At 41.7% G+C, this 19400-nt stretch overlaps 1 protein-coding gene across 4 annotated transcripts in view; it reads right to left on the bottom strand.

Annotated features, from left to right (window-relative positions):
• Positions 1-19400, bottom strand: part of LOC138755494 (chloride channel protein C-like) — a 90321-nt gene that overhangs the window by 53934 nt on the left and 16987 nt on the right. For all 4 annotated transcript variants that reach the window (XM_069921539.1, XM_069921540.1, XM_069921542.1 and 1 more), the window contains exons 8-11: positions 17197-17279; positions 13329-13468; positions 10647-10818; positions 9570-9741 (exon numbers count right to left, since the gene is read on the bottom strand). In XM_069921539.1, coding sequence (XP_069777640.1) covers positions 9570-9741; positions 10647-10818; positions 13329-13468; positions 17197-17279 — 567 coding nt within the window. The remainder of the gene's footprint in view (positions 1-9569; positions 9742-10646; positions 10819-13328; positions 13469-17196; positions 17280-19400) is intronic.

The following is a 19400-nucleotide window of genomic DNA, read 5'->3' on the forward strand; positions in this document are numbered from 1 at the left end:
CAAATGTTATGGGGACAAGACCAGGCAGTTGGGCTGACTGGTAAAATCGTTTAAATGTTCAAGGCAGACTCAATGGCCTAAGTAGATTAGTTCTGCTCCTATTTATTGTTATGAACGCATCATGAAATTAATTTCTTTTGCAGCAGCTTCGCAGGAGAAACTATGGCTAGAAATGACATTTTTAAAGAATAAAATAATGCAAAAGAAGAGGAAGTGAGGTAGAGTCTGTGGTTCAATGTCCAGTCAGAATCTGACGGCAGAGAGGAAGAAGTTGCTTTTGGGATGTTGTAATGTTGGGTGTTCATCTTCAGGCTCCTGTACCTCCTTCCTGATGGTAGCAGTGTGAAGAGGGCATGGCCTTGCTGGTGAGAGTCTTTAGGAGAGAGGTTGCTTTCTTAAGACAGCGACTCTTGCAGATGTCTTTAATGGAGTGAAAGTTGAAACCCTTGATGATGTTCGCTGAGTTCATAGCTCTCTATAGTCTTTTCCTGTTCTGTACATTAGCACGGATGGCAGTCTCTTCAATCTGAGGCGCCTGCAAGCTCACACCAAGACACAAGAGAAACTTGTCCGTGAACTACTCTTTGCAGATGATGCCGCTTTAGTTGCCCATTCAGAGCCAGCTCTTCAGCGCTTGACGTCCTGCTTTGCGGAAACTGCCAAAATGTTTGGCCTGGAAGTCAGCCTGAAGAAAACTGAGGTCCTCCATCAGCCAGCTCCCCACCATGACTACCAGCCCCCCCACATCTCCATCGGGCACACAAAACTCAAAACGGTCAACCAGTTTACCTATCTCGGCTGCACCATTTCATCAGATGCAAGGATCGACAATGAGATAGACAACAGACTCGCCAAGGCAAATAGCGCCTTTGGAAGACTACACAAAAGAGTCTGGAAAAACAACCAACTGAAAAACCTCACAAAGATAAGCGTATACAGAGCCGTTGTCATACCCACACTCCTGTTCGGCTCCGAATCATGGGTCCTCTACCGGCACCACCTACGGCTCCTAGAACGCTTCCACCAGCGTTGTCTCCGCTCCATCCTCAACATCCATTGGAGCGCTCACACCCCTAACGTCGAGGTACTCGAGATGGCAGAGGTCGACAGCATCGAGTCCACGCTGCTGAAGATCCAGCTGCGCTGGATGGGTCATGTCTCCAGAATGGAGGACCATCGCCTTCCCAAGATCGTATTATATGGCGAGCTCTCCACTGGCCACCGTGACAGAGGTGCACCAAAGAAAAGGTACAAGGACTGCCTAAAGAAATCTCTTGGTGCCTGCCACATTGACCACCGCCAGTGGGCTGATAACGCCTCAAACCGTGCATCTTGGCGCCTCACAGTTTGGCGGGCAGCAGCCTCCTTTGAAGAAGACCGCAGAGCCCACCTCACTGACAAAAGGCAAAGGAGGAAAAACCCAACACCCAACCCCAACCAACCAATTTTCCCTTGCAACCGCTGCAATCGTGTCTGCCTGTCCCGCATCGGACTGGTCAGCCACAAACGAGCCTGCAGCTGACGTGGACTTTTTACCCCCTCCATAAATCTTCGTCCGCGAAGCCAAGCCAAAGAAGACATTAGCACCACCATACCAAACAGTGATGCAACTAGTCAGAATGCTCTCCACAGTACACATGTAGAAATTTACAAGAGTCTTTGGTGACATACCAAATCTCCTCAAACTCTTCATGAAGTATAGCCACTGGCAAACTTTCTTTGTGGTTGCATTGACACATAGGCCCCAAAATAAATCTTCATAGATGTTGACACTAAGGAATTTGAAGTTCTTAACCCTTTCTATTGCTGATCCTTCGATGAAGACTGGTTTTCATTTTCTTGATTTCCCCTTCCTGAAGTCCACAATCAGTTCCTAAGTTTTTCTTACATTGAGTGCAAGGTTGTTGTTGGACACTGCTCAATTAGCTGATCAATCTCATTCATGTACGCTTCTTCATTGCCATCTGTGATTCTGCTGTTAACAGTGGTGTCATCGGCAAATTTGTAGATGGTATTTCAATTGCGCCTAGCCCCGCAGTCATGGGTGTAGAGTGAAAAGAGTAATGCGCTAACAACATAGCCAATGTCGATTGTCAGTGAGGAGGAGATTAAATTTTTGATTTGTAATGACTGTGGTCTTCCAATGAGGAAGTCAGGGATCCATTTGCAGAAGGGGGCTGCAGAGGCCCAGATTTTGGAACTTGTTTGGCCATTATGATGGTAATGAAAGTTGAGTTGTAGTCAATAAAAAGTCACCTGATATACATGTTATTATTGTCTAGCTGTTCCAGGGCTGAGTGGAAAACCAGTGAGATGGCATCTGCTGTGGATCGATTGTGGTGATAGGTGGGTGGGTCTAGATCTTCACTTAGGTACAAGTTAATTCTAGCCATGACGAACCTCTCAAAGCATTTCATCACAGTAGGGTGCTGCAGGGTGGTAGTCATTGAGGTAGCTCACTCTGTACCTCCTGTCCACTGGTATGATTGATGCTCTTCTGAAGCAGGTGCAGCAAAGAGAGATTGAAAATGTCTTATCTCAACCAAGGAGCTCTGAATTCATCATAAAAATATCCTTTTAGTCATGATCACTTGACTACAGGGTATTAGATCACCTTGACGGATTTTGTGAGATCATGAATTTCCTTTCCATGGTGCTCCATTGTGCAGGGCTTCTCACTCCTGGAGGGAAGTTCTGAAGCTAACTTCTATCAGGCTTTCCTATGATGAGTCTGAATGGTCTCCAATCACTATTGGTGCACAGGACCTACTTCCCATCATGCATCCTGTTAGTCCTTGTGGCAGTTGCCTCATTCTTCTCTGTATCTTTTAATCTTTTAACTCTTCCATGGTGGCCAAAGTAAATTTTGATACTAACTGGCTGCAATGTAAAATGTATTTTATTTAAGGGATGGCATCCTTCTTTGAAAGCCACATAACCAAGGGCTGGAAGTGCGCAAAACTAGATGAGATCCTGTTGAGAAACACACAAATCTCATGTTAAACCTGGATGTTGGGCAATTTTACATCTTTTTGTTGGGGTCCAATTAGGCCTCAGTATATGATTCAATGCATCAAAAAGAGGTTCAATTCAATTTCTAGGCATTTACCCCAACATCTCTAAATACCAACTCAAAGTGTATTCAGAAAAATAATGCCTAGTGAAGTATGAAATTCAATATAATTGCATATGAGTTGACAAAATCTTAAGTTAGTTGTTAAATAGAATAATATGTTTAATATTTGCTGCAAAAATTTACAATCTACAAACAATTGTAGGCAAAAAATACTGTAAAGTTTACGATAAACCAGAACAATCCATTGTTCTCATTTATATGAAGAGGTAGAATACAATAATCAGTTTATTAGAATAGTTTGTCAAAAATATCACACTTAAATAAGCTTATAAATTGCTGTTTATCAGAAATTGAAATTTTGAATTGCATTCCTTTTTTAAATAGCAAACTTATGTGACAAAATTCAAAGTGGTACTTGCCTGAACATTATTTGTGTATTTTTTTTAAAACAAAAAAAAACGATGCAGGATATCCTAGTTAATGCTTGTAATGGGTTCCTGCCTAAGGGCAGCTTAGTCCTTAAATGTATTCCATTCATTTCCAGTTACATGATGCTTATTCTAGTTTCTTGTTCAAAGCGTACAATGTCTGCGGAAATGCTCAATTTCCTCTTGCCTCTCATAAGTTTTAGTTTAGTATACAAGATATAACTAAAAAGTCACAATAGCTGTTAGTGTGAAGGTTTCTTTGAACAGAATAAAAATTTCAGATCTCTCAAAAAATCTGAAATAGCTTGGAGCAAACATAAAAAAGGATTTTGATAGTGAAATTCTAAACAATTTATTGAATTTAATTAATACTCTCTCTCTGATTTACTTGAAAAGGAAGTTTACTTGCTTTTTATGTGGCTGTTTTCTTTAAACATACAGCTGAAAATTAATTCTATCACTGTGAGCAATAAACAGTTTGCTGGAAAAACTCAGCAAGTGAGCCAGCAATAAACAGTTGATGGTTCAGGTCAAAACCCTGCTTCAGGACTTCATAACAGGTTTTGACTCAAAATATCCCTCCATTTCCCTCCACAGATGCTGCCTGGCCCATGAAGTTCCCCCAGAAGTTTATCTTTAGTTCTAAATTCCACCACCTGTACTCTCTCATCCTATTGAGCCTGGATCACAGGGGAAAATACAGATCACTGAAGTGCTCAAAAAGATTCATTCAGGTGTCATTAACTTGATGACAAAAGATAAAACAAATGCACTTTCAGACATTAAAAAGTTGAGTTGATAGTTTTTCCTCATGGAATCCATGGAGGAACCTGGTGATGAATAAACTGCAAACAATCAATTGGGAGTCACAGTGCCCATTCTGGTCTTTTCCCCAATGAGCAGCATTTGATAGAATCTATTTAGAAAACAAAGGCTCTGGTGCCCCTTTTTCCCCCACAAGGGAAGTCCAGCCGAGGATTGTTTCGTTTCTGAACTAACACTGTTGACCCCCACCATTCACCTATACAATCATCCAAGTAGAACTAGAGTCCCAAGTCAGAACCATGAGTAAAGGACACATCTGTTTCCTGAAATTACATCTCCAAATACCTAAAGTCAATATTGGCCTCTAACTTAATATGTTGGAAAATTTCAGCAATGGTAATCCAATAAAAGCTCAATAATTGTTTGAAAAAATAAGTATCTGCCGCAGATACTGAAATTAGGAAGGAAGGTTCACCTATAATCAGAATACTGTATCAATCACACGGTCAATCATTACTATACTGCTTCCTGTTGAAAGAAATTTGCTTTGGTATGTTGTAGTTAAAACCAAGCAATACTGTCAACTGCCACATGATCACCCACAAACCTTTCCAAAGCTGGAGGAGAGCTAATATATTTGCTAGTTATATAAACACCATTGCTGCATTATTATTTTATCATGTTCCCAAACGTTCAATGCATTATAATATCTCTCAAGGACTCTACATGCTTCACTATCCTAAAGCTTTGAAAACCCTGACACCTAGTGGTATCCCTGAATATATCAACACAAATTCTTCCATTACTATTTCAATTTAATTAACCAATAAAAAAATAATATAAATGGAAAAATTGAGTACAAGATATCCAGATTTCTAGATAATGTAAACCTTTTGGAAAAATGAGCAGCAAGTGAAATTGGTAGGAAGCATAGGAAAACCTTTTTTTTTACAAATAGCATATATGGGTGTACTGAAAGAGCTCTTGATTTACTGGTTCAAAAAGTAAACGTACATATTCAACAACCAATTTGGAAGACAAATATTATTTTGGTCTTTATTGCAAAATGTTGGAGTACTAAAATAAAGTCAAATGAGACTACATAAGGAATATTGTATGGAGGTTTGGATTGGTCCCTGACAAAAGTTGTCTAAACATTTTTCGCACACCATACCATAACTATCAATAGCAAGGATCACAAATCTATGAGAGAAATATTATAAAAATGTATCTTACTGAAAGTGCTTGAAGTTCCTCCCTGCAAAAGTGGATATCCTTCATTCTGAAATGCTCTATCTTTATCATATTTTTAAGTAAGCACTTGGCATTTGTCTTTCCATTGCAATTTCAGAAGTTTAATTGGCTCCTGGTTGTAGTTTACACCCAACAAAGCCAGTGAAAGTTTAATGTCCTGAGTTACAAGGATGAGACAAATACATCAAGAAAATTCATCACTTAACAATGGCCCAACCATGCTCAAACTCTGCAATCACTCAACTAACAATCTCTATCACAACACCTAATTAATAGCAATTAAATACTAATATACACATCTCATAGTCTACTAATGTTCAACTCTCTCTCTTTGGCTTGGCTTCGCAGACGAAGATTTATGGAGGGGTAAATGTCCACGTCAGCTGCAGATTCGTTTGTGGCTGACAAGTCCGATGCGGGACAGGCAGACACGGTTGCAGCAGTTGCTGGGAAAATTGGTTGGTTGGGGTTGGGTGTTGGGTTTTTCCTCCTTTGTCTTTTGTCAATGAGGTAAGCTCTGCAGTCTTCTTCAAAGGAGGTTGCTGCCCGCCGAACTGTGAGGCGCCAAGATGCACGGTTTGAGGCGTTATCAGCCCACTGGCGGTGGTCAATGTGGCAGGCACCAAGAGATTTCTTTAGGCAGTCCTTGTACCTCTTCTTTGGTGCACCTCTGTCACGGTGGCCAGTGGAGAGCTCGCCATATAACACGATCTTGGGAAGGCAACGGTCCTCCATTCTGGAGATGTGACCTACCCAGCGCAGTTGGATCTTCAACAGCGTGGATTCGATGCTGTCGGCCTCTGCCATCTCGAGTACTTCGATGTTAGGGATGAAGTCGCTCCAATGAATGTTGAGGATGGAGCAGAGACAACGCTGGTGGAAACATTCTAGGAGCCGTAGGTGATGCCAGTAGAGGACCCATGATTCAGAGCCGAACAGGAGTGTGGGTATGACAACGGCTCTGTATACGCTAATTTTTGTGAGGTTTTTCAGTTGGTTGTTTTTCCAGACTCTTTTGTGTAGTCTTCCAAAGGTGCTATTTGCCTTGGTGAGTCTGTTGTCTATCTCGTTGTCGATCCTTGCATCCGATGAAATGGTGCAGCCGAGATAGGTAAACTGGTTGACCGTTTTGAGTTTTGTGTGCCCGATGGAGATGTGGGGGGGCTGGTAGTCATGGTGGGGAGCTGGCTAATGGAGGACCACAGTTTTCTTCAGGCTGACTTCCAGGCCAAACATTTTGGCAGTTTCCGCAAAACAGGACGTCATGCACTGGAGAGCTGGCTCTGAATGGGCAACTAAAGCGCCATCGTCTGCAAAGAGTAGTTCACGGACAAGTTGCTCTTGTGTCTTGGTGTGAGCTTGCAGGCGCCTCAACTATGGAAGGAAAAAAAACACACAAGATACATTGCAACATACTCATTAGCATTCCTCTCTCTTGCTGGAAAAAATGGTGTGCAACCATTGCTGGTATAATAATACTGTGGAAGTTAATATTACTGAGCTCATGGACCAAATGATCCGAAGAGTGCTTTCAATTGAAGTTTGCTCCCACAAAGGCTTTGTGGGAGCAAAAACAAAGACATGGCTAACAAAAACAAAGACATGATTAGAAGTTGACATCTATTCATCTTTATTGCACTGCAACTCTACATCATTCCAGAATTGTTAACAGCCTTGCCTGAGTCAGAGATTGCCACTGGTCAATGTGGATCGTCAGAATGATAAAAGTAGAGGACAGACCAATGGTACTGCCATTGATTTTCAAGTCAAAATAGCTGAACTACTTCTGTTGGAGATAGTGACATATGGTCCAATGGTAACTTGCTACATCTTCTGATGTCTGAATGTTGGCAAAGTGTGGATGAATATTGTCACGGACTTCCTCTTTATCTGAGTTCTCCTTCGGTGGAATTAAGACCTGGTGGGTCAACCACCAGGTGATGGCACATCTTTCTTCTTTCCTTCTTTCTTTGGCTTGGCTTCGCGGACGAAGATTTATGGAGGGGGTAAAAAGTCCACGTCAGCTGCAGGCTCGTTTGTGGCTGACCAGTCCGATGCGGGACAGGCAGACACGATTGCAGCGGTTGCAAGGGAAAATTTGTTGGTTGGGGTTGGGTGTTGGGTTTTTCCTCCTTTGCCTTTTGTCAGTGAGGTGGGCTCTGCGGTCTTCTTCAAAGGAGGCTGCTGCCCGCCAAACTGTGAGGCGCCAAGATGCACGGTTTGAGGCGTTATCAGCCCACTGGCGGTGGTCAATGTGGCAGGCACCAAGAGATTTCTTTAGGCAGTCCTTGTACCTTTTCTTTGGTGCACCTCTGTCACGGTGGCCAGTGGAGAGCTCGCCATATAATACGATCTTGGGAAGGCGATGATCCTCCATTCTGGAGACGTGACCCATCCAGCGCAGCTGGATCTTCAGCAGCGTGGACTCGATGCTGTCGACCTCTGCCATACTGATGGCACATACTGAAAGAGATAATTATTTTCACCTACTTCATTTTTCTTCCACATCTTCCACATGTAGCAGAGCAGGCAAGGGATGTATCCCTTTTATGGCCAACCTGTGAAGGGCACAGCAAGGTATAACCCCTCTCTGCTATCCCATACCTCCTGTTACATGCCTGCCCTCAGCAATTTCCTCAGGCCATTCTGAGGAGAAGCCAAAAGTTTAGAGAATAGTCCTTCTCTCCCAACCCACCCCCTGTCAGAAATATGATGAGTGAAGTAGACCGCTTCAGAATAAATAAAACAAATTAGCATGCTGATCTATAATGTAGCCTTTTAATTGTCCAGAAATTCTTTTTTAAAAAAAAACAAATTGTAATTCAGATTTGACACCATGTGTGAGCAAGCTACAATTCCTGAAGCTCAGGAAGCAGATATCAAGGCATGGAACAAAAATAATAACCTGCTGCTGGAGGAATTCAGTGGATGGAGCAGGTGGGAGAATAGTTAATGTTTTGGGCTGGAACCCTTCATGAAAGCAAAGCTGTGTGCCCAGATTACCCACTATCTACATGAATCAGACAATCAGACACACGAAGATAAAGACTGTACAACAGGCTTTAATCCACAAAGACTTCCACAGAGCCAGGCTGGCTGTGGCTGCAGCAACTCTGAGTGAGGCCTCGGAAGGCCAGCGCAGGCTTATATCCCAGAGGGTGATTGACACCCCACCGGGAGGGGCTTGATCCCTTCAGGCTGACTGATTGGCAGCCAGCCAGGTGTTGTCCTGTCCCCTTACACTCCTGCAGGTACAGATGTTTCCCCCTGCAGTAGGCCGGCGGTGTACCACCGCACTACATGCTCAGGCTGCCTGCACAGGAAAGAAAAGTTGAATTCTTCTCTCCCTGAGCAAAGAGCATCTATAGTATCAGAAGGAAGTAATGGACTGCAAACTACAAGAAATGAAAAGTGCCAACCTCAGCCCCCAACTTGTAGATTAAGTTTAGAGCTTTCACAGCTAGAGAGGATCACGTGCAGCTCTACCTGCAGCAGATGTACTTCCTCTGTGAAAATGTGAGCCTCCAGACAAAATGCTTTGTTGGAAAACAGAGATAGGATCGTTGCTCCCTGATTCTTACATGGGATTAGCCAAATGCCTTCCCGCTCCCTCTCTTTAGCCTCCTTTTGCAAGGAACATCTATGAAGCTCACCCTCCCATTCCTGGTGCCACTGAAGGATCAGTGGGATAACTAACAATAACAACAAATTTAACCGTTATGTAAATGTACTCAGAAACTTCCACCAGCATTTTAACAACACGAGCTCATCTGTAATATTATCCCAATGAACATACAAGTAAATGTAGCTTTAAATAGCTAAGATTGGTGGGCATTTATTCTTGCTATTCAGACCGCAGTCCCAATCTGTGGTTCCCGCTGTGTGTCAGTTACATGCATATTACAACTTCCTACATGAATTAGCCCTGGAGTGCAGCTCATGATCAATATTCTGTATAAACTGGGACCGCAATACTGAAAAGTAGAGCTGTGATTGAAATTCTACGCCAATATATTTACAGCAACTTATTTTTGAAAGTTTCTTACCATAATAGCAGTGAGGGAAATAGTCAGTCTCAAAACACCACCAAAATACGAAGCAGCTCCAATTACTGCAAAAAAGCCAGGATCTATCCAGGCTCCATACTTGTCAGTTTGGACACCAAATATAGATACCATAATCAGACCGACTATCCTGCCACATAAGGCACCTGTGTATCTAATGGAGAAAATGATCAGTTCCACAGCACCACAAATCTCATTATAAATTGAGAAAAGTTCTGTCAAACCTCTAAATTTTAATTCGTTCTCCAGTTACATTTTATGAATGAACATTTTCCTTAAAAAAATTGCAGAATGAGATCAAAAGAGGAATTAAGAACTCCTTATTTTCCACGTGAAAATTAACTTTGGATGAACAAATGAGTCCTAATGTTAAATATATTTCTCCAAAGGAAGGAAACTGAAATGACCCACAGATCCTTCTTAAGTCACATTGTCAGATCCTGAGAGCAACATTCTCAGCGGTCCTATTATCTCTGTTATGGAGACACATGCTTCACTTTTGTTTACCTCTCCTGGCATTGGTCCACCACTGAAGAAAGCCTTTTCTAGGACATAAGAAAAATATAGCAAGAAACCTTAATATATCCTCCTAGGTTTTATCATACAGGGAAAGACATGCTTCAAGCAGGCAATAGCAAGACGATTCATATATCATTCATTCAACAATTTTTAAGCATTAATAGTAACAATAAAAAACTTGTCATCTTAAGTCACTTCACTGGAATGATACCAAACAAAATGTGATCATATAGGTGTTTGCTCTAGCTACAGGGTTAAGGAATTAAAGAGGCAAGGAGTATTTAGAGCAAATTTCAGAGTTTCTCTTTGGCAGATGCAGGCATGGCCATCATTGGTGGAGAGATTGAAATCAGAATTGTGCAGAAAGGCTGGTGGAGCATTGGAGAAGAGAGATTCCAGGACTGCCCCTTGGAAACCAGTGCCAGCATAGCAAGAATTCAATGCTTTAGATTAGTCTGCCAGAGAGTAATACATCAGCATTTTAGTTAACAAGCAAAGCCACACTAAATAAAGATTTTCAGAAGTAAACTGTTATCTTACAACATTGGTATGACAAGTCCACATGCCAGAGCAGTACCAGCTGTCCAACAAGAAAACAAGTAGTAAATAACGAGGGCTGTGAAGAGAGCTGCAAATCCAAATTCTTTGTGTGTTCCTCTTCTGAAGAGATACACAATTCCATTCTTCCCATTTTCAACCAAAAGTGCAGCAGCTGAAAACAGATACAACAGTTTAGAAAACCAAAGGTTTAAAAAAAAACCACAGATGCTGGATATCTGAAATATAAACTCAAACTGCTGGAAACACCTTCAGAGAGAGAAATAGAGTTGCATTTTCAGGTTGATGTCCTTTCATCAAATATGATGTATAACCTATTTTTGAGTAGTTTTAAAATTTAGTCACAGATATAATGTCAGGAAATGCTAAAATCAAGGCCTACATAACAATTTACAAACAGTATTAAGGTTGATGTTTTGATTTATTTATTTGTAGTAACATTTGATTTGTGGATAAAAGAGAGCCAAGTGAGTACAGTCTCTGATCTTCTTTGAATAACATTGAACTTTGCATCCCTGTGAAAGAGCAGATGCTTGGGTTAGTTTAAAGGACTCGATTGCGTTTTGTTGTTGGCTGCAGTTCTGACCAGAGGCCACACCCTTCTAACCTCTGCTGTTCAGAATATCTGAGTACCTTTGACTTCTGTTCCTGCTCACTGCAGTGTGGAAGCACGGACATGCAGAAGTCAGATGCTGACATATCTCACTTCCTATCAACATAAAAGACAGCAATGGTGAAAGGTTATTATTCAGCCTAGATGCCTGTGATCAGTGGTCTGTGCCGATACCTTTGCTGTGTATATAGACAAATGATTTGGATAAAGAATTATGTACATGGGTTAATAAGTTTGCAGATGATACAAAGAATATTGGAGTTGTGGACAATGTAGAGTGTTATAAATATGGGCACATAAGTGGCTGATGGATCTTAATCTGGACAATTGTGTGGTCTTGCATCTGGGGAGGTCAAATGTAAAAGGAATATACATTGTTAAGGGTAGTGCTCATAAAAGTATTGATGTATAGAGAGATGTGGAGGTTCAAGTCCATTAAAAGTAGTCACACAAGTAGATAGGACGGTAAAGAAAGTGCATGGTATGCATGGCTTCATTGGGCAGGGCATTAACTATAAAAGTGAGGAGGCCATGTTGCAGTTACACAAGACTTTGGTTAGGCCAGCTTAGAATACGGTGTGCAATTCTGGTCATCCACTACAAGAAGCACGTGGAAGCTTTGGAAATAATACAGAAAAGGTTTACTAGGATGTTGTCTGGTTTAGGCAGTATGAGTTATGGGGAGAGATTGGGCAAACTTGGGTTGTTTACGCTGGAGCATGGAAGGCTGAGGGAAAAATTGATAGAGGTGTAAGAGGCATTGGCAGGTGGACAATCAGAATCTTCGCCCCAGGGCAAAAGCATCACACACTGGAGGACATTTATTTAAGATGTGGAGAGGAACTTTAAGGAAGATGTATTGAGAAGGGTTGTGGCTGTCACGTGACAGCACTGTCCCCTACCTAGTCAGAGGTCACACCAACTGCCAATCAATGCTTAGTTCCGCCCCACCCATTAGTGCACATCTTGCTGTTGACCCATGTAAATTACCTGAGCTGCACTGTCCAGCCTGCCTATACTTGCCTTGGGCCATTGGCTGTAGTAATTGGATTAACCCTCCTGGCACTGAGCCATTGTTCCCTGATAAATAAACTGGGCTGGACCCTCCAGCACTATTAAGGTGCCATGTGCTCTTTTTTCTCTCACTTTGCTATCTTGGGACCACCCTGGCCTAGAAATGTGGAAAGGTGCTGGAGAAACCGTTGGTAAGAGGTGCACTGTTAAAAGGGTTGGGAGCATTTAATTAGTGTCCCTTGTAACATAGAGCCATGCCTGCACTGAGTCAAGGGGTGGTGGGGCATCGTAGTGATATTTTTCCTTGATCATTGTATGTACCAGTTGAGAGTGAAAGAGAGTGTGTGTGTGTACCTTCATTATTAATTGTCCGCTCTTTCTTTCCCACGGCTGTTGTACTGTTTGTGTGCGTGCTGCATCAGTTACCATTTTCCCACACTTGCCTTCTATAAATAAAATCTTTCACTACAAAAAAAATGTTCCGAGTCCTTGCCTTTGAGATCTACCAAACCTGTTTCCTCACTCACAACAGATATGTAGGGCAAATATTTTACAGAGTGGTTAGTGTCTGGAATGAGCTGCCAGGAGCTGAAAGCAGGTATAATTAGTCTTTATGAGGCTTCCAAAATAGATACATCAGTATGAAAGAGTAGAGGGATCTCTTTCAGATGCAAACACCAGAGTTTTAGTTTGATTTGGACATCATATCCAACACAGGCATGTGGGCTGAATGGCCTGTTCTGTTCTATATTCTAACTGCCAAATATTTTCAGATGGCTTTTACCTAATCTACAACCAAATTCTCCAAACTCCAACACCTGGGTCAAAATGTTGAATACCTATATCAAAAAACATCCTTATAGGAGCAGTGCCTGTAACTGGGCATGCCACAATGAGGATCTCATTTCCTCTCCACATCCCACCAATCCTCTACAAGACTCATCAGAAAAGTAATTAAATATTTACCACACACAAGATCATTGCCCTGCCACTACAATGAATGTCCACACCTTGAAGAAGGATTTAATCCCATTTACCTTGATTGTAACTATAATTTGAATGCTCTGCACCATCAGGTCCAATCCACGTTGTTCCTTGTGGGCAGTTATAGAGGTAGAAATGGTCTGTCTTACTCAGAAAGAGAGTGACTTCTGTTGAGCTGTTAGAGTAAAGAGACCTGGTTACCCAGTCAGAGGGAGAAAAAAAAAATCAATTCGGATTCTCATTAACACAATATACAAACAATGAGATAATAAACAAAAAGGTAGAAGATAATTTAAAAATATTCTAACCATTGCTTAAAATGAAAATTATCTTTATAATCAGTGGAACTAGGCAAATGCATGTTTATCTTCTGTGTGCTAGGAATTTCAGAATCACTATGTTACAAATATATTTTAACATTTTAGAATAAATATGAATTACCTATATATTTAAGGGGCCATAATGTTGCCAAGAAGTTACTTTAAATAAACAATTCTATTTTTTTTAAGCACAAATCTAGGATAAAAAGCATTTAGCACCTATTTCCCATAGAGTATGGAATACAGCACTTCCTGTTGATTCAAACGCATGATGAAGTCACTAACACACATGCCATGTATTTCTGACATTGGTGAAAAATAGATCAAAACCTGTGGCCTATATTGTTCACGTAGTAAAATATCACACGGCAAGGCAGGAAGCACCGTGAATTAAAGGATTCTCACTGGGATACTGTTTTATTTCCAATGGTTCCTGGCATTGATTTACAAGAGCTGCCCTTTTGCAGGCAGGTGGCGCAGACAGAGAATATAGCATCTGTGCACTAGATGCTGTAATCTGCGCCTCCATTGATAACTGTGGCTATGTCATTATCAAAGAGTGGGTGTTGATTGGGCAACTCCATCATATGAGGCGCTCCAGTACCCAAAGCCACATTATTCAACCCCTTTCAACTTCCAGCTCCCTCCACCACCACCACCCCCCCCCACCCCATACCATTTCCTTTCCTCATCTCCTTAGCAGTCTGTATGGTGACTGAGACAGCAGCTGCAAGCTCAGCTGCATCCATGATATTGAAAGTGGACTTTTCATTTCTAACTTTTCAATGAGGCAAAAGTGCAACCCAGATTTCAACTTAGTGATTTTTTTTTGGTGGCCGTCAATTTGTCATCAGTCAAAATTTGGCATCATGTTAAACAAAAAAAAATCTGTGAAATCTAATTTCGAGCTTTGCCTGTTCCCTGCTCACTTATGTTAATAATTTATTTTTAAACATTCTAGGTGCCATTTTGAATATTCTGGATACTGAACTTGAATTAATACAAAAGGTCAAATTCTTTCTGAAAAATACTAATAATTCAATACCAGCCATTGAGTTGATTTATTCTCAAACTTCATCATCTATATTTATTGTTCAATTTTCAAATGGTTTGGAGCAGTGTTTTGCAAACTGCCCACCAAAATTCACATTCCCTATACCACAAGTACTCTGTGATTAGTAAGGGATTGCTTAAGGTGGTATGTGAGTGTGTGGTACACCACCAGCCTACTGTAGGGAGCAACCTTTGAACCTGCAGAAGAGTACAGGAGGACAAGGCAACACCTGGCCGGCTGTCAATCAGCCAACCTGAAGGGACTGACCACCCAGTTGGCTGTTAATCACCCTCCAGGATACAAGCTAGATCCGGCCCTTCGAAGGTAGTCTCAGAGCTTCCAACAGCATTCTCACAGCCAACTCTGTGGAAGTTTATGTTGAATAAAGCCTGTAGAATAGACTTTATGTTTTGTGTGTTTGCTTCTGTTCGATAGCGTACCACATTGAGTGGGAAGGAAAGGTTGAGAACCTAATTGTTACTGAAATATTTTGCTTGAGAAACCTGTCATTGCCCCATTTCCTTTGGAGTTATGAAATCGTGCACATAACATGTCATTTAAGTATGATTAAAACAGTGGTTTTCAAACCTTTTTCTTCCCACTCTCATGCCATCTTAAGTAATCCCTTACCAATCATAGAGCACTTATAGCATAGGGATCGCTCAAGGTGGAATGTGAGTTTGGGGGCGCAATTCGAAAACCACTGATAGAGCTACCATAAAGCATTGACCAGTCATGTGGGATAGCTGAAATAAAGCAGATACAGTCAGTCCAGAACACCAAACTAAAATCAATTGACAAACTTAGTTTTAACAAATTCTGGTTACCAAGATAAACAAGGAGCATTCATATACAAGAAGTCATGCAAGGAAAAATAATGAGGATATCTCTGGAGTTAAGGTGTCAAGAATTTAAAAAAAAAATATATTAGAAAGATATGTGCTTTCACCAAGTATTTTTTTTTCGTGCAAGTGACCATATTGCAATACCCAAGTATTGAAGAGGGACAAAGGATACTTTTGATTAGCAGTTGTAATGTTGGACAAGCAATTCAGAAATGAGAAACTTAATCAAGTGAATGGAAATTCATTAAATTAATCTGATGATTTGGTAACAGAATCCATAAACTGAGCATGACAATTCACATGTCATTAAAGTGCATACCCAGATTTTATTCCAGATTATTTGTGTACATTTTGGTTTGACCATGTAAAAATTATAGCATTTTTTTTGTACATAGTCCTTCATTTCTAGGCACCATAATGTTTGTGACATTTGGCTTCACAGGTGTTAACCTGTGTTTTAATCATACCTAAAGGTGTTTTAATCATACCTAAATGACACCTTCAAGGAAACTTTGAATAGCTAAAGGCAAAGAAAAATACAAAAAGCGGTCAACACCTTAAAGGTGCTGAAAGAAAGGATGATGTACACACAATCTTTGAAACGATTCAAGAAACAACTTGTAAAGTCGCAAAATTTTGATAAATATCCTTTAGTGTCCTTAAGTGTCTTAAACACAGAGGAGAATAATGAATGCAGAAATACAATTTGATGATACTTACAAAACTGAAAGCAATGCAGAAAGGTATGGAGATGCAGGAAGAAAACACCAACATGCCTGATGTGAGAAATGAAGGCCCTTTCACTACTCGTGAAATAGAGGCAGATTGCACAATGAAACCAAATTATGGATTTGGGTGCAAATAGGCTTATTTGCCTGGTAGTCTGGAAAGCTCAGCATGGAGGTGAAAAACTGAGGAAGAAAGTATCAGCAGCAGGAGATAATATTAATTGTGCAGAAGTGGGAATGTTTAATTGCATCATTGGTGCAGGTATAAGGGAGCTAAGCTTGCTTCTAAGCGTTTGATCAAATTTGGAGTCTAAAGTTGCCATTTGTCAACATGATGGACAGAGATGTGTAAATAAAAGTTAAAGAAGCTATTATGAGGCAGAAAATAAGAATAAACCAGTAAGAGACATCACCCAAACTTTAGGATTACCAAAATCAACAGTTTGGAATAACTGGTGAGCTCAATTATTGCAGAGGGACTGAATGGCAATGAAGACCTCCACTGCTGATGACACTGCTCCACCATGGAATTTAATCACCATTAATCAATCTACTTGATTTGATGCCCTTTCCTTACAAATCAATAAATGTTTTGTGGCATTTTCAAAGTAATCCTCAGTTGTGAGAAGCAGTAACCTCTGACATCACATTAGGATGGCCAAACCTTGTTGTTCCAGACTCCAGCCAGCAGATGTCATAGTTTCCCTCATTCTAATCTTAACTCCTCTGATCAGCTCAAGTGCATGAACTGTTTCAGCTCTACACTTCTTTGTTCAAGGGAATAAATCCCATTCTTTGCATCCTTTCAAATATTTTACAGCTTGCTACCAGATTTTATTCTGATGAATCTATGCTGCATCTTCTCCAAGACCAATAAGTCTTCTCAGAGGTGCCCTGCCCTGAATTAAATGGGATAAACCAAGAGAATTAAGCAAGAAAGATTGCAGATACTGGGATTGAACGTAATCTCTCACCTGTTTTCATCGTGCAAGTAGGGAGATCTTGGGGTGCATGGGAATAAAGAAGGTATGTAGACAGTAGCTGTAATAGTGACTACCTGACAAACAAGCAAAGTTCACATCAAACTTTTGGAATAATTCAACTTATCTTCCAATTATAGAGGCTAAAAATCTAAATAATAAGCATTTTAACTGAAAAGAACTCCAAATAATCTCAATTATTTTTCCCAATGGGATGCCAAGATTGCAGTCAATTAATAAAGATTAACCGTCCAACAAAAGTCCTGAAAATTCACAAAGACTCACACTAAATATTTTTCAATTTGTTATGTTTTTGTCAAACATGTTTCCACTCTTAAGACCATTGCATTTGCTTAGTTCGATTCACCCACTTGACTTTTCCTCAAGTAAACATAAAATAAGAATTTGTCTTGATAAGTGCTGACCAACCAATTCCACCCATGGTTGCTGCTGACCCGCTGAGTTTATCCAGAAGATCATTGTTTGTTCAGGAGACCCAAATCTGTAATTTCTGATCGAAACAAGAGGTTGTGGTGCTATTGATCAACCACATTAGACAAAGAGTTGTGATTAATAAGCTGTAATCACATTAAGACATCAACTCATTTCATATATTGCTGGCCTGATTCAGGTCAGGTACTGATGAGGAGTTTGGGTGTAACAGCCTTTATAGGGATTTCCAGGAGGAAGAGTCACAGGTTTAGGGGGCAGGCCAGCCCATACAATACAAACAATACAGTGGTTGCACCACATTCATACCTTCTTTTGAAAGAAAGTCCAGCAGAGTGATGTGATTCAAAGTTCGTTACAGGTTCAGCCTGTCCGGTGGTCTTGTCTGTCACTGCAACTGTCGTAAGGTTTGGTGTGGCACAGCTGCTGGTTCCCGGGCGGTGTCTTGCGTGACAGGCTGTGCCTCCAGTAGCTGAGGAGGGGGGGGGGGGAGTTAGTAAGACCATGGGGTTGCTCGGTCTAGGGTTGGCGCACTTTGTTGGGTGCAATTAGTTGAGCCGGTTGGGCAGGGTTACCATGAGGGGATGCTGATTGGTTGGTTGAGGGGTCCCCTGCATCAGCCAGGTCTCTGACGTCCTACCACCCATCTTGGTACTCCACATAAGCATATTGGGGATTAGGAAGTGCAATGAAATGGAATTCATTGTCCATTTATTGTTCAGATGGCTGGTTCTTCCCTTGGCTCCAACCTCACCTACCCCAATATAAACCCTGGTTTTCCCGCCTTACCTCAGATTCACTTGAGGACTATTGTATCTACCAGTAACTGATTGTAAGCTATTAAACATGTGTTTGTACTCCTCACTTGTCTCTAAGTGCATTCAATTTTAATAGCTCAACTTTGAAACAGGAAGGAAGCCAGGCATGCTCCAAGTCGACCCTCTGTCCCTGGAGGAATTCGCGTACTGGTTGGAGTGCTTCCAGTCCTACCTGACAGCCACACAAGACGTCTTCAACTCTGATAGTCCCCGAAATTGGCACTTCTCTCTCGAGTTGGCCCCAAAGGGTATGCTGCCTTCAGAGACTGTGCTACCTAAGAGTTGGCCATAGAAGGCTTGAACGACATGCTGGAGAGGCACTGCCTCTCTCAATATCGGCAGCATCCGGGTGAGTCGCTGAACAACTATGTTCTTTGAACTGTGGGCTCTGACCAGAAAATGCAACTATGAAGCAGCCACGGCTCAGGTGAGAGAGAAGAAACAAATCCAGGTCACCCTCGTGGCAGGAGTGAGGTCGAGGTATGTGAGGCAGTGACTGCCAGAGTTGGGGAAGAACGACTTGGCCAGCACCCTGGAGTTGGCAAAAGCGCTCAATCAGTCCCAACTGGGAACTGACGACCTCACGAGCAAAAGCGGTGCCTTTACAGGGGACCAGGTCATTGGGGCACCAGTGACCCCCGCAGCTCCACTGCTGACTGCTGCTGCTATTTCTGTGAATGGGCACAGCACCCCCACACCCAATGCCTCATGAAGTGCTCTGCGTGCTCAGGATGCAGTAAGCGAGAGCACGGGGTGAAAGTCTGCCGGGCTAAAGGGAACCCAAAGAGGGCGACTGCGTGTGCAACCCCCGAATCATCGCTCGACCCATGCCCAAGTCCTGAAGTCCCATCCTCAGCCTCTCCTTGCTGCTCACCGCCAACATCTTGCTGCGCCTCTAGCGGGACCCACCACTGGAAGTGAAGCATTACG

The sequence above is a fragment of the Narcine bancroftii genome, chromosome 2 (assembly GCF_036971445.1).
Source record: "Narcine bancroftii isolate sNarBan1 chromosome 2, sNarBan1.hap1, whole genome shotgun sequence".
Taxonomy (NCBI): domain Eukaryota; kingdom Metazoa; phylum Chordata; class Chondrichthyes; order Torpediniformes; family Narcinidae; genus Narcine; species Narcine bancroftii.